General features: G+C 48.0%; 1 protein-coding gene across 1 annotated transcript in view; it reads left to right on the top strand.

Moving 5' to 3' along the window:
* Window positions 1–12,558: 12,558 nt before the first annotated feature.
* The window catches only part of MGST2 (microsomal glutathione S-transferase 2), a gene marked incomplete at both ends in the record, with an annotated part of 30,443 nt that continues 28,641 nt past the window's right edge, over window positions 12,559–14,360 (top strand). Inside the window, 1 exon segment of the mRNA XM_082838171.1 lies at window positions 12,559–12,595. Coding sequence (XP_082694297.1) covers window positions 12,559–12,595 — 37 coding nt within the window.

Here is a 14,360-nt window from a genome sequence, read left to right as displayed (position 1 = left end):
GCATTTGGGGGTGTTCAAAAGAGAGAGAGGAGGGGAAACTGCTTTTCAAAGGGAGGTAGACGCTGATGTTCTAGTTAGTTCATCGGTTAGAGACCCCAAACCAGATCCATTAGGGTTACCTGTGAGCCCCACGATGGGCCATTTTGCAATTACTTGGATTATTTCAGCTATGTTTATCCTTAACATCACACACTTGATGAAGTTCATGAGCACATTGTGACCTATGACTTTTCCTGTGACCTCTTGGGGCTAAAATTAAACACAAAATTCTGCCCTCTCCTCAGGATGTTTAAACATTAGTGATCGGATCCTGTTATGGACTGAATTGTATCCCCTCACAAAGTCATATTATTGAAGCCCTAATCTCCAGTACCTCAGAATGTGACTGTATTTGGAGATAGGACCTTTAAAGAGGCAATTAAAATAAAATGAGGCTGACTGTGGAAAACAGCATGGAGGTTCCTTAGAAAACTAAAAAAAGAAAAGATGAAAACTCTAATTTGAAAAGACACATGCACCCCAATGTTCACAACAACCCTATGTACAATAGCCAAGACATGGAAGCAACCTAAATATCCATCAACAGAGGAATGGATAAAGAAGATGTGGTCCATATATACACTGGAATATTACTCAGCCACAGAAAAGAACGAAATAATGCCATTTGCAGCAACATGGATGGACCTAGAGATGATCACACTTAGTGAAGTTAGTCAGTCCGAGAAAGACAAATAGTGTATGATATCACTTACACGGAATCTAAAAAAACAATACAAACGAATCTATATACAAAACAGATACAGACTCACAGACAGAAAACAAACTTGTGGTTACAAAAGGAGAATGTGAGGGGAGGAATAAATTAGGAGTATGGAATTGACAGATACAAACTATTATACATCAGATAGACAAGCAACAGGATTTACTGTATGGCACAGGGAACTATATTCAGTATTTTGTAATAACTTATAATGGAAAATGAATCTGACAAAAAAAATGTAACCAAATCACTTTGCTGGACACCTGAAATGAACACAATACTGTAAATCACTATACTTCAATTACAAAAAAAAAAAAAGAGTAGTAATGCACACACAAAATAAAATGAGACTGCTTGTATGTGCTCTAGTCCAGTCTGGCTTGTGTCCTTCTAAGAGGAGGAGAATAGGACACACAGAGAGATCTGGAATGCTCACACAGGAAAATGGCCATGTGAGGACACAGCAAGCCACAGAGCGAGGCCTCAGAAGGAAACAAACTGTCCTCACCTTGGCCTTGGCCTTCCAGCCCCCAGAACTGTGATACTTTGTTATGGCAGCCAAGCAGACTAAGATAGGTCCTTTAGATTTGGGGGGCGGGGTAGGGGGGTCGTGGGAATGCTGTGATGGTCCACGGGTGGGAAGGGTCTGTGTGGGAAATGGCCCACCAGTCGCTCTGGGGACCGCTGCAGGCTCTGACTCTGCACCACCCAGCCTGCCTGCTGCCCTCTCTCTTCAGGACACACTATTCCCTGATGTGGGTGGGACTCGTGCCCTGGTGTCAGAGTTGGAGAGAAAATAGAATCGAGATGTGGGTTAGCAGTAGGATGGGGAAGGAAGAAAAAAGCAAATTCATTTATAGTCTGTGGAGAGCCAACCAAGGATCCCGGTGGGAAACAGGGCCGGGCAGAAGGCTCCGCTTTCCTAAATAGAACTCTGTTTTGACACTCTCCCTGCAGCTGTTCTACCCCACGCTTGTCTGTCTCGCCAAGGGCGCCGGTAAAAAGCAGCAGGACTTTAGCCTCTCACGGCGCCATCTGGTGGCGCGCAGGGAGAGGTACAGTGGTTCTTGTGCCCACAGCCCGGTCTCCCCACAGCCAGAGAAATGCCTTCTGTTCTTTAAGAGTAATAGAGGGCTGGGAAGCAGCCGCGGGGCGCAGGGAGATCAGCTCGGTGCTTTGCGGCCGCCTGGAGGGGTGGGATAGGGATAGGGAGGGTGGGAGGGAGACGAAAGAGGGAGGGTATATGGGGACATATGTATATGTATGACTGATTCACCTTGTTATAGATCAGAAACTAACACACCATGGTAAAGCAATTATACCCCAATAAAGATGTTAAAAAAAAAAGTAAGAGAGGGGTGGATACAAAGACTCTAGGGAAGAAAGGGATGATGCAAAGAGCACTGGACTGGAGTGAAAAAGGGACTCTGGCTTTGAATCTTACTAGCTGCACAATCTTGGGCACGTTGATGAATCTCTTTGTGCCTCCGTTTCTTCATGTAAAAAATATGGGTGACTAATACCAACAGGATTTTGTAAGGATTCATTGTGATAAAGCCCCCAGAGCAGGAAAGTGGTGCCTCAGTGAATGCTTCATCCCTCCTTTTCTTCATTCCTCCTTGTACTCTGCCCCCGTCTCCCCGCCCCGACATGATTTTGTAAATAATCAAAAGTTATTACTGCTGCAGGCACGGCCTTTTTAATTTTAGCGGAGGGGTTGAGGGAACGGGGTCTGGAAGAACCTGAAACTGTGTGTTGGGAGAGCAGCAGGGAGTGGGTCCCGGGAGTCCCAGCTGGGACTAGGAGACCCCTAGGCTCTGCCCTCACAGGAATCAGAGTAGCTCAGACCTGTCCTTAGACCTGACCTTGACTTCTTGTTTCAGAAGAGGATCGTGCCTACCTGTGGTAAGGGACAGGAGGTGGCAGGCTCCCATCACCTCAGGCATCCAGGCACTGGTGATTGTTTTGCATTATTTCTTTTTGAGATCTCCTCCAGGCCTAGGGATATTATAAATCCATGAACTAAAGCAACATTGACGAGAGCACCAATTATCTAAACATGCAGTGCAAAACAGGCTAACATCTTGCATATACAGAACATCTGCAATTTGGGTTAAAAAGTGAGAGGGAAGAGAAAGGGGTGCTGTATGCGGAGAAAGGGTTCCAACATATTAAAGGTAACTGAAATATTTTCCCCACACATTAAAAAAAAAAATAAGTAAACCTGATGGTATCTCTCCTGCCAGCACTGGGATATAGGGCATGCGTTTATATATGGCAGCTCTTGCAGATGCCGTGTTCTTTCCTGGAGGCTCCCTTTGCCTTCTCTAACACACTAGCCTTGAAATACATAATTTAGCGGGACAAGGGTCCCAACCAGAGACCTGGAAAAATATTCATCGCACGCGAAAGAAGATTCAGGGACAGGCTCTTAAGCCCTCTTGGGGCCCTGGAGTCTTAAGATCAATGACTTTGAGCCTCTTGGGTGTTCTGGGCTCCTACTTCTTGCCGTATCCAATGCACACACAGGTACCTCGAACTGAGCCCCCTCCTTTTATCCAGTTCCTCTCTCAGTAAATTGCACTAATGATTTCAGTTAAAATCATTAATCTACCTGGTTGCTCAAGACAGAAACCAGAAATGTGAGAATCCTTAACTCCTGCCTTCCTGCTGCCTCACCCCTGTATCAGACATATTAGCACACCGTGCCTGATGCCTTAACCTTAGGTCTCTCCTGAATCCTCTGCCACACGCTCTACCTAGGCTCCACTGTGGTTGGCTGACTCCCTGTGGGGTATCTGTAATCTGCCATCTGAGGACCCCCAGCCATACTGCTGGTGTCCCTGGCTCCTGTCTGAGGTGCCACATGGCAGGGCTTGGGGTGATGTCAGGCCAAATGATACAGACAAGAAGGCTGAGTCATTAACCTGTAGCAAGGGTGTCCCAGTGACTTTGGGGGTGACAAATTACCCCAAAGTTCAGGGGCTTAAAACAGTCATTTAATTAGGCTCGTGGACTATGTGGGTCAGTAGGGCACAGTAGGACTGGACTGTCTTTGTTCCTTGATGTCTGAAGGCAGAGCTGGGTGACTCATGGCTATGAGTGACCCTATGCTCGTGCAATAGAATCATCTGAAAGTATCTTCACTCCCAGGGCCGGCAGTGCATGCTGGCTGTTGACAGGGTCTGTGGTTGGAGCTATGAAGCAGAGCCCCTCCACCTGGGCTCTCTGTGTGGCCTGGGCTTCATCCCAGCACAGTGGCTTTAGGGTCGTCAGCTCCTTACAGGACAGCCAAGGACTCCAAGCACAGGTGCTCCAGTGAACAAGGCAGAACCCGCATGGCTTTTTATGACCTGGCCTTGGAAGTCCTACAGCATCACTTCTGCTGTGTTCTCCTGGATATGAGTGAGTAATTCAGGCCAGTCCAGATTCACGATAGGAGATACAGTTTCCATCTCATGATGGGAGAAATTTGCAGATGTGGGTTTTTTGTTTTTTGTTTTTTGTTTTTTTTTGTGGTACGCGGGCCTCTCACTGTTGTGGCCTCTCCCGTTGCGGAGCACAGGCTCCGGACACGCAGGTTCAGCGGCCATGGCTCACGGGCCCAGCCACTCCGCGGCATGTGGGATCCTCCCGGACCGGGGCACAAACCCGCGTCCCCTACATCGGCAGGCGGACTCTTAACCACTGTGCCACCAGGGAAGCCGTGCAGATGTGTTTTACTGGGAGATTTTGAAGACATGTTTTAAAACTGCCACGGGGGAATCTTTGACCAGTGAGAGATGGGAGATAGAAGCTATATTCTCCTTCCTCTCTCCAGTGGACTGTTCTAGGGTGCAGTTACTCCAGCACCCCATCCAAAGATATCCTGGGTGGCTGGCTGGGTGCCTGTTCAGTGACTAGCTGTGTCTCATCACAGCTCATCTGGAGCAGTGGTCTGGGTGGAAACGCACTGCTTCCCGTCATTCTGCCTTACTTCCCTTTCCCTTGCTCTTGCTGCCCTGGTACCGTGCTGTCCAAGTAAAGCACTAGCCTTTAAGCCTTGCCTCGGCTGCTTTCAAGAGCATGGGCTAAGATCCTCACCACAACCAATCTGTCACCCAATCCCACTGATTTATTCTTTTAAGTATCTTTCTTATCCATTCACTTTTCTCCATTCACACCGACATTCCCCAAGGCTGGGCCACACCTCCTCTTGCTGGACCACAATAGATCTTCCCAACAGATCGCTTTAAATCTACACTAATAGTTCTCTCCCATCAGTCCACACTGAAGTTAGAGTGATCTTTTTGAAATAAATCTCATCGCCAAACCTCCCAGCCTAAAACCCCTGCGTGGTTCCTGATTCTCATTCTAAACTAGGGCTTTTCCTCTGCAGCATCGTTGACATCTTGAGTGGGAGAATTCTTTGCTGTGGGGCTGCCCTGTGCAGTGTAGGATATCTACTCCCCAGATGCCAGTAGCAGCCTACTCCCAGTTGTGACAAGTAAAAATGTCCCTGGAGGGGAGGGAGGCAAAATCGTCTCGGTCGAGAAGCTCTGGTCTCAAGTAAGCATTCCTGACATCCCCCTGCGTGGACTGGCCCTGGCTCACCAGGTTCCACCCTCTCCCAGGTCTTTATGTAACAGCCAAGGCTAGACTTCTCTCAGCATCCTCTGAACCATGCCAGGGCCTTTCCCTATTCAGGCCTTCTTACTGCTGTTCCTCAGCCTGGAACATTCCCTTTTCTCCTGCCTATCCACCCTCGACACACACACCTGCACAGCACTCATCTGGCTCACCCTTTATCATCAGTCCTCGGCTAAAACGTCACTTTTGTGAAGGCTCCTCTGGCCTCCCAGACTAGGTTAGTCCGGTGATGCATGCTCCCATGGCATCAGCGACTACGCACTTAACAGCATTCATCACAGTGATGGTGAATTAATTAGCCTTGGGAAGGCCTGTTAATGCTTTCCTCAAGCCTCTGTAACCTCCACCAGAGCGTGATGCTGTCATCTTGCTCAGCCCTGTATCTCAGTACTTAGCACAGAGCTTGGCGAGTGGTAGGTGCTCAGCGCATTTGGGAATGAATGAATGAATGAACGGACAAATACTACTTACGTGTATTCTTGAGAATCTTCACATTCCTTTCTTTCCTTGCTTTAGATTTTCCTCTGTCACTATGAAGTGGGACTCTCACTGCATGTGTGGATGAAAGCCCCGTTCTCTGATGTTTTATCAGCCAAACTCTCTGACTGATCCTGAGAATCTTTCCAGACCCTGCTCAGCTCTTTGACCTGCTCCTCTACAAAGAATTTATGTAAAGTACTTTGCAGAGTACTTTTAAATTTTACTAAACTATTCTAGAAGCCAGAGGTACATTGAAGGATCAAAGTCCAAGATGTGGTATTTGATTCCTCAAAATATTTACCGAAAGATGGAATCTCGGGCTTCCCTGGTGGCGCAGTGGTTGAGAGTCCGCCTGCCGATGCAGGGGACACGGGTTCGTGCCCCGGTCCAGGAAGATCCCACATGCCGCGGAGCAGCTGGGCCCGTGAGCCATGGCCGCTGAGCCTGCGCGTCCGGAGCCTGTGCTCCGCAACGGGAGAGGCCACAACAGTGAGAGGCCCGCGTACCACAAAAAATAAATAAATAAATAAAATAAAAATAAAAAGATGGAATCTCCTCTCTTGGCTGCTTGTCCACCAAATGGGACTTCTTTTGTCTTTTCTCACCTCTCATTCCTGACTACCTCCTGCAGGGATGCCAAATGTGACGTGTTGCATCCTGTTTTAGACCGTTTCTCAATGGAATGTAAGCCTTTAGGGCAGAGTCTGTGTTTGGCTTGTGTCTAGTTTTAACCAGGACTAAGGGTTAAATTCTGGTCATTTTACATTTAAGCACCAGTGGGTTTTGTTCCTATCACAAGCTCTTGCTGGGAAGTGTCAATATGCTGATTTCTGAAAACCTGACATTTTTTTGGGCATCCTTTAGAAATGATTCTGGAAAACAGTGTCTGTTAACTGACTTGTTCCAGTTTTGCTGATGTGCATTCTCAGGGCATGTGGAAAGCTGGAGGAGGAAGTTTAACTGAGCCGGGAGGCTGGCCCGTGGTGACGCTCCAGCTTCCTCCCAAGGTTGCTGAATCCCTGATTTCTGGTAACCCTGGGATTTACTCCCCCTAGTGGTTTGACGAAATGTAACTTCTCTCGATGGAAACGACAAACTTTCAGCTACGACTCCCAGCTCTGAATGTGTGGCAGCTCAGAATCTTCCGAATGCAAATCAGGGATGAAAAGAGCTGATAAGCCGATGGGTCCTCTGAGAAGGGGATGGGAAATCGGATCACGGAGCTGGGAGACGCAGAGGGCGGAGGAAGCTGTTTTGTCTGAAATTCTGGTCCCAGAAACTGCCAGAGACTGAAATCCCGAGGATGCTTTGCTAACGAAGTCCCAGCAACAAAGGCGAGAACCAAACACAATCTAAGGTAAAGCAGGAGGGATAAACAAGAAGAAAGAAAGGAAGAGAAAAGGAAAGTGAAAACCAGGCATCCAATCTTTGAAATTCCTTATCCTCTTGCTAAGGTAGCAGAACAAAGCAGTTGTGGGCCTTCATGCCTAGGTTTGTGTCACGCTAGGGTTTTCCTCTTTGGGGGTGATCCACTAGCATGTGGGACCCTGTGGCAGCTGACTGCCGTGAGAGATGTCTTTCTCTCCCGTTATAGTGATAATATCCTGTTAACCTCAGCGTCTCTTCTTTCCAGTTTAAAAGTGGCAACCCCATGCTTGTGGCTCATGTGACTGCATGGCGATGGCTGTTGAGTACAGACGAAACACAAGACCTGGATTATCTACAAAACACAAGCCTACCCCTCACCCATCACTCCTAAACAATGATAGACACAGGCTTTAGGGATATTAACTCGGGGACAGGCTTGTGAATTGGACGTGGCCAGTTACCCAGAAATATGTATACTATATATATGTATGTAGGTATGTGTGTGTGTGTGTGTGTGTGTGTGTATATATATATATATATATATATTCTTTTTCAGATTCTTTTCCATTATAGGTTATTACAAGGTATTGAATATAGTTCCCTGTGCTATAGAGTAGGTCCTTGTCATTTATCTATTTTATATATAGTAGTGTGTGTCTTTTAATCCCAAGCTCCTAATTTATTTTGTTATATTTCTTCTTCTGCAGGACATGACTGGGCCTTCGATCTGATAGATGGGTGTCTTGTGAGTCATGTTGGCCCAGGCTGGGCTGTGAGGCAATTACCATGGTTTGGCGTGTCAGCCCCGTGGCAGATTTAGTGCCACATTTCAAAAGCCGAGCTGCTTTTAACTGTTTGCTCTTAATCTGCGACCTTCTGTGTTTTCTCATCGAGAGGGGGAATAGCTGCCCTTTCCTAGGCTTTAACAAGCCCCAGAGAGACAGGAGGGGAAGCCACAGTCCCCCCTTTTTCTGAAGTAGCCCAATCACACTGCACCCTCTGCATGCTAGATTTCTGTCCCACCTACATAGGATAGGATGCCTAGTGAAGGGACCGGGCAACGCATGAGAGACGAACTAACATTTATGCCTTAAGGACAAGCCAAAGAGAAACGTCGTATTTTAGTTCAGAGGAGGCGAGCTCTCTTCCTTTCGTGTGTAGAAATCTCAGTAAGTTTTCGGAGGCAGTAGCTGGCCGTGCTGATGTCACAAAATCCAAGAGATTTCTCAGTTAAATTCGTGTCTATTTCAAAAGCGCCTTTGGTGATTCTAAAGTGAGAACTGCCAAGTCTCGATGGACATCAAAACCAGTTAGCGGGCAAGTACTGGTGGATCTGATGAGGAATTAGCTGGGACACCGGCTCCAGCCAGACTGCTCTCTACTGAGACCTCGGAGCACCCCTTCTCCCCCACCTCAGCCTCGATTTCTCTCCTGTGTCTGTCTTTTCCTCCTTCCTCCACCCAGGCACCCCCAAAGTCCTGCTGTGGAAATCTCCCTCCATTTCTCCCGGGCTTCACCCTGAGGCCCCCAGGATCCCGTTCCTCCCACCCTCACCTCTTCCCTCCTGCCACTGCAGAACCTGCCATACCTGTTCCTCTTCCTTCCTGGGCTCCAAAGACACCCACTTTGGCTTCCACCAGCTGCTTCATTCCCCCAACTGCACCCCAAGATGGTGTGTGATCGTTCCTCTTTGGGAAGCAGTGAGATGGTGCGACTAGACCAGCTTCCCAAAGCTCTCTGGGTCGCAGTGTCCTTACCTGTAAACTGAGAATAATTTACAACTTCAGAGCAGTGTTGTGTGAGTTATATGAGCCTGTGGATGCTTAACCAACATGAAACTGATGTTCAAAAACGGATCCCGAATGAGGCCTAGCAATCTGCGTGTTTATATTACCTCAGGTGATGGTGGCAGGTGGTGAGGACCTCACTGAGAGACACTGGTTAAGACGGTGGTTCTCTACCTTGACTGTGCACTAGAATCATCTGGGGAGTTTTTAAACAGTTCAGGTGCCTGGGTCGAACCTGAGATCAATTAAATCAGAATTGCTTTTGGTGGGGAAAGCTAAGCGCCAGTAATTTTAGTGACCCCCGGGTGATTTCAGTGTACAGCCAAAGTTAAGCACAAGGGCTTTGGGAGCAGCAGGGCTGGGCTATACTGACCTTGGGCCAGTCACTAACCCCTGAGCCTCCGTTTCTCCATCTGAACAATGGGAATAAAACATTTGCTTCATTGTTGATTAGGCAGATTAGTTGAGACATTTCTGCATGGGGCCTGGCAAAGTGCTCGAAACTTCCCTTCTGTTGAGTGGAATTGGGAGCTGGGGTGGTGGACATCAGAGCCCCTGTCAGACTGAGGTCCGTCCAGGGTGTCTCAGCCCTCTGGGCCCAGGGTCCTCCTGCCTTTTGCTGCTGTGGTCACAGAAAGTATATATGAATCCAGCTCTGAGCATGGCCCACAGGGAGCCTGGCTTCTCTCCATGGGGGGGTGGGCAGGGAGTTTTTGCCAACAGCCCTCTTTTAAAAGTGCTTCATTTCAAATACTATTTGGTTTAAAAAAATTTACTAATGATTAAGCGAAGAGGCAAATGAAGTGTTAATTCCTCTCGTTCAACTGCCAATATGCAGCATGTTACCTCACTTATGGGTTACAATTTTCTTTACCGTGAAGCCACCTGAGAACATGGCCACCATTTATAATGTTATTTTTGTAAGAATATGTGCCTTGAGGTCCAAACATTCAGTTTACAAATCCCCTTTGGAGACATGAGGGTAGAGTGTGTGTGTGTGTGTGTGTGTGTGTGTGTGTGTACAAATCCCCTTTGGAGACATGAGGGTAGAGTGTGTGTGTGTGTGTGTGTGTGTGTGTGTGTGTGTGTGTGTGTGTAGGGCTGCGTGGGCTGGGGCTTGTCAACAAGAATTTCTAATTCCCCTCCCCGGTCCCTAGATCCTGCTTTACTTTATCCTCTCCCAAGCCTTATGTACACTTAGGACAACTCAGGTTCAGACCTATTACTGTCAAGAGCCGTTCTGAAGCAATTCAAGTGCTCTGTTTCCATTCTGGGAAATTATAACGGCAGCCTGTGATCATTGCTGCTTTGTACCGGGCCCTTCCCTACAAATAGATCTTGTCTCTTCTGCGTCCACCAGGCCTGAGGGCATGGAGGGGGCGGCAGAGAGACCTCGTGGACGCCCTGCCACGTGCCCCGTTCTGTGCTGTTTGCATCCCGCGTGTTATTTCATTGTCATCAGACGGACCCTGTGTGGTTGGTCCTATTATTTCCCTTTGAGAAAACAGGTCAGGGGATGTTTAGCGACTCGCCAACACCATACAGGGACGTGAGCCTAGATCACTAGCTCAAAGCTTGTGCTCTTCTCACTACACTACCCTGGGGACTCATCTTTAGTTTCCTCTCCTTTCTGCTCCCCTTTTGTCTCTGCCTTTGAGCCTGGATGGGACATTCCTGGTGTTGGATGGCTGTCAGTTTCTGCCTGAGGCTTGGTGTAACCTGTAATCCTCTGCCCTGTGCCCTGCCCACCCCAGGGCAAAGGGCTCCCCAATGTAGGAAATGCCTTAGCACTCTGTAGCTTGATTTCCACACCCAGGGTCACAGAGCAAAGTGCTCCAGCTTCTGAAGGGGGAGAAAATGTTCTGCAGGACCGCTGCAATTCCCTGAATTTTTGCAACATGTAGGCTGGGGCATATTTTCTCAAGTTTGGTTAATCTGAGCTTTGTTTGCTGCGTTGTTAAGGTGTTTTCAATTGGTCAGGACTTCCAGCAAGAGAATGAAATAAACACTAGGCACGTGGAAACCCTTTTCTGGGCTAGTTTTCAATCAAGAGTATTATGGTCCTTGATAATTGTGATCACTGACGGTTTCTGGGCATCCTCGGGCAGGTGGTGTGTTTTCTGTCTCTCTGTGGCCAGGCCTGTTGGCAGCAGAGACGGCTTGCCGTAGTACCAGTGGAAACCAGGACAACAAGCTGTCGTTTTTTGGAGGGACAGGGATAGAACACAGAGGGTGAAGTCAGGGAATAATTGGGGGGGATGCAACTGGTCTGAGAGAACATGTCTATAGTTATATATATATCTTTTCATCTATCACCAAAATTATTCAGAAATAGTTACATTTAGAGTTTACATTTCATAACAACAGTTCTTTCACATGGTTTGGGGTTGTTTTTATATTACCAAACTTTTCTCTGGTTTGCCTTATCCAGAGTATAATTTTGGTAACAAACACTGATTAACTAATAAGCTAAACTCTCACAAACTCTTGTAGTTTTTTTGAGTTTATATAGGGAATATAAACATTTTAAAAACATTTTACTAGGGCTTCCCTGGTGGCACAGTGGTTGAGAGTCCACCTGCCGATGCAGGGGACACGGGTTCGTGCCCCAGTCCGGGAAGATCCCACATGCAACGGAGTGGCTGGGCCCGTGAGCCGTGGCCGCTGAGCCTGCGCATCCGGAGCCTGTGCTCCGCAGCGGGAGAGGCCACAGCAGTGAGAGGCCCGCGTACCACACACACAAAAAAGTTCTCAGCACAAGAAAAAAACGGTAATTATGTGAGGTGATGGGTGTTAACCTAAACTTATTGTGGTGCTCATTTTGCAATATATGCATATATCAAGTCATTATGTTGTAATCTGAAACTAAAACAATGCTATATGTCAATTATATCTCAACTAAAAAAAATTATGGTCACCACGATGATGGGAGAGTTGGGGTGACAGTGGGAGGAAGCCTGGCAGGGGACTTAGGGCATTGTTGGAATATGCTGGACACGGGTTCAAATCCTAGATCTTCCATTTACTAGGGAATAAAGTTAGAATCGGGTTAAATTAGCATGTTAATCTCAGTGGGGTTAAATAAAATCTTCCATCGCCTCTCTTTTCCCATGGGAGGTGGGAAAGGTCTCATCAAGGCCTTGGAGCCAGGCAGGGGACTAAGGAGTCCAGACTTTGGAAGAGAAGGAGAGGGAATTGTTTTTGAGCTGGCTGAGACGGGTTAGCCGCAGGTGCTGAGGCTGGAGGGCTAACCTCGCAGGTCGGAGCTTGAGGAGATCTGAAGCAGGTCGGGGAAGCTGTGCCCGATCCAGGTGAAGATCTTTGACAGACACCCTGGACCCACCTGCCTCTCTGATTCCTGTTCCAGGGCAAAGGTCACGCAGCTGCTTGAACCTCCTTTTTTTTTTTCTCTCTCCTTTCTCAGCTCTGTTCGCCTTATAAGGAAGGTCAGCCTTGCCAAGTCGAAAGTGCCTCTGTTATCTTCCCCTCGATTTCTGCGAATAGTCCCATGAACCAGAACTTTTCACATGAAAGATGGCTGCTCTCTCTGTCCTCTCTGCCTGTCAGCAAAGTAAGCGTCCTGGGGTGTGTGTGTGTGTGGCAGAGGGAGGGAGGGAGCGTTTTGGGGTTTCTTCTCACTTGCTGGTGGTCCGTGGGCTTTGCAAAGCACGCTGTGCTCAGGGTCATCGGTGCCCCCTTCCCTGGGGACAGGCAGAGATTTGGAACATTCCAGGGATTAGTTCTTCCAGTGGGGATGCCATGGGCCTTTGAGCCCAGAGATTCTGCATCATCTGTAGTTACAACCCACAGCCTAGTTCGAGTGAGCATTAGAAATGCGGTAACCTGGGGGAAGTGGGCTATAAATATTAATCTGGAGTGTTCCAAAGGTAACATTGTACCTGCTTATAAATCATGGCTGTGATTTCTTGAACCCCGATCTTTTAATTACTGTGTGTTTCTTAAATAAGCTGGGTATGGCAGGTATGATTATCAAGATAAAAAAAAATCTCCTGCAAAAATATGAGCTTCAGATTAAGTAATTCATTCTAAATTTTAAAATGCCTTCCCACTAGGATTATTCAATATCCTGATTGCCTGGTTAAATAGAGGCTTCTTCTCCTCTGGGGTCACTTTTGCTCAATTCATATTATCTTAGGCATGTGCTTCCTTAACATGCAAAATGGGAAAAAGGGTCTGAGCCCTGGTGAGCACGACTTATGAAGAACACGTATTTCTTTATTTTCCCAGTGTGCTTGTACCAGGAAACGGGGCAGAGCAGCGGACGTCTCAGCCCAAGCACGGGGCACCACGGTTTAGGATAGATAAAGAGTCTGCACACACACTCAATGGCAGACTTGCTAGCCAGTCTGTTTTGTGAGTTTATGAAAACATTATACCTTAAAACACATGTTTCGTGGTTTGATTTACCGTCTTTTCTGGAGTAAAGCAGGATGCTTATAGCCAACTAAAGCATCACTTGGGTCTGAAACGCCTTGTGTTGACCCTCTACACGTAGGCACGGTCCACCCCGTGTGTGCCCATGTCCTGGCCCTGCAGAGAGCACAGGGGCAGGTCCACGGTTGCCCCAGGCTGGCATAGCCTCTGCCATCCCCACAGAGAGGTTCTGTTTGCTGGTGGGTGCAAGGGATGGTGTGAATTGCAGTCTGAAGTTCAGGCAGCTGAGTTGGGAAGGGGAGACGGGGCCAATGGTGGTTGGTGATAGATAGGGAAGAGAGAGAGAGGGAGGGAGTTGGCATTAAGAACCAGAATTCGCTGCTTTAGCGAAAGTCTGGTGTTTACAGAGGTGAGACGCCCTGTGCTATATGTAGTAGAAGCAACTCAAGGCTTGAAAACAGACTTGTATCTTCTGGTCCAGCCACTTACAAGCTGGGTGCCCTTGGCCGGGAAAATCTGTCCTTCAGTGTCCTCATCAAAGAGGGTTAAACAGGACACTGGGTAGGAAGTGCCCACCATGGTGCCTGGCCCAGGGTTGGTGTTCAGCACAGTCACTTCCAGTCCTTGGCTGCTTCCCCACAGAGAGAAGCTTCTGGTGGATTGAGAGGCAGCCTTGCGGTGAAGAAGCCCAGCTGTGGCTGGGCTGAGAGTGGGGGCGGGATGAGGGGTCTTGATTCACTTTCCCCAGCACACGTGTCCCGCTGAGGCCCCTGACCTGAGACTCCTTGGAACTGGAGCTGATGCAACGGAGTCCTCCTTCCTGGGGCTGGAGGTGGGCGGGGTCTTCCATTTACTGAAGCTCATTCCTCACGTTTGCTGCTGCTCCAGACAGATGCCGACCAGGTGCAATGAACAACCAGAAAACGCCAGCCCTGCAAAGC

The sequence above is a fragment of the Leucopleurus acutus genome (assembly GCF_964270905.1).
Source record: "Leucopleurus acutus genome assembly, chromosome: 4".
In the NCBI taxonomy this organism is placed as follows: domain Eukaryota; kingdom Metazoa; phylum Chordata; class Mammalia; order Artiodactyla; family Delphinidae; genus Leucopleurus; species Leucopleurus acutus.
Note: the sequence above shows the minus strand (reverse complement) of the source record. Positions and strands in the feature narration are given on the sequence as shown.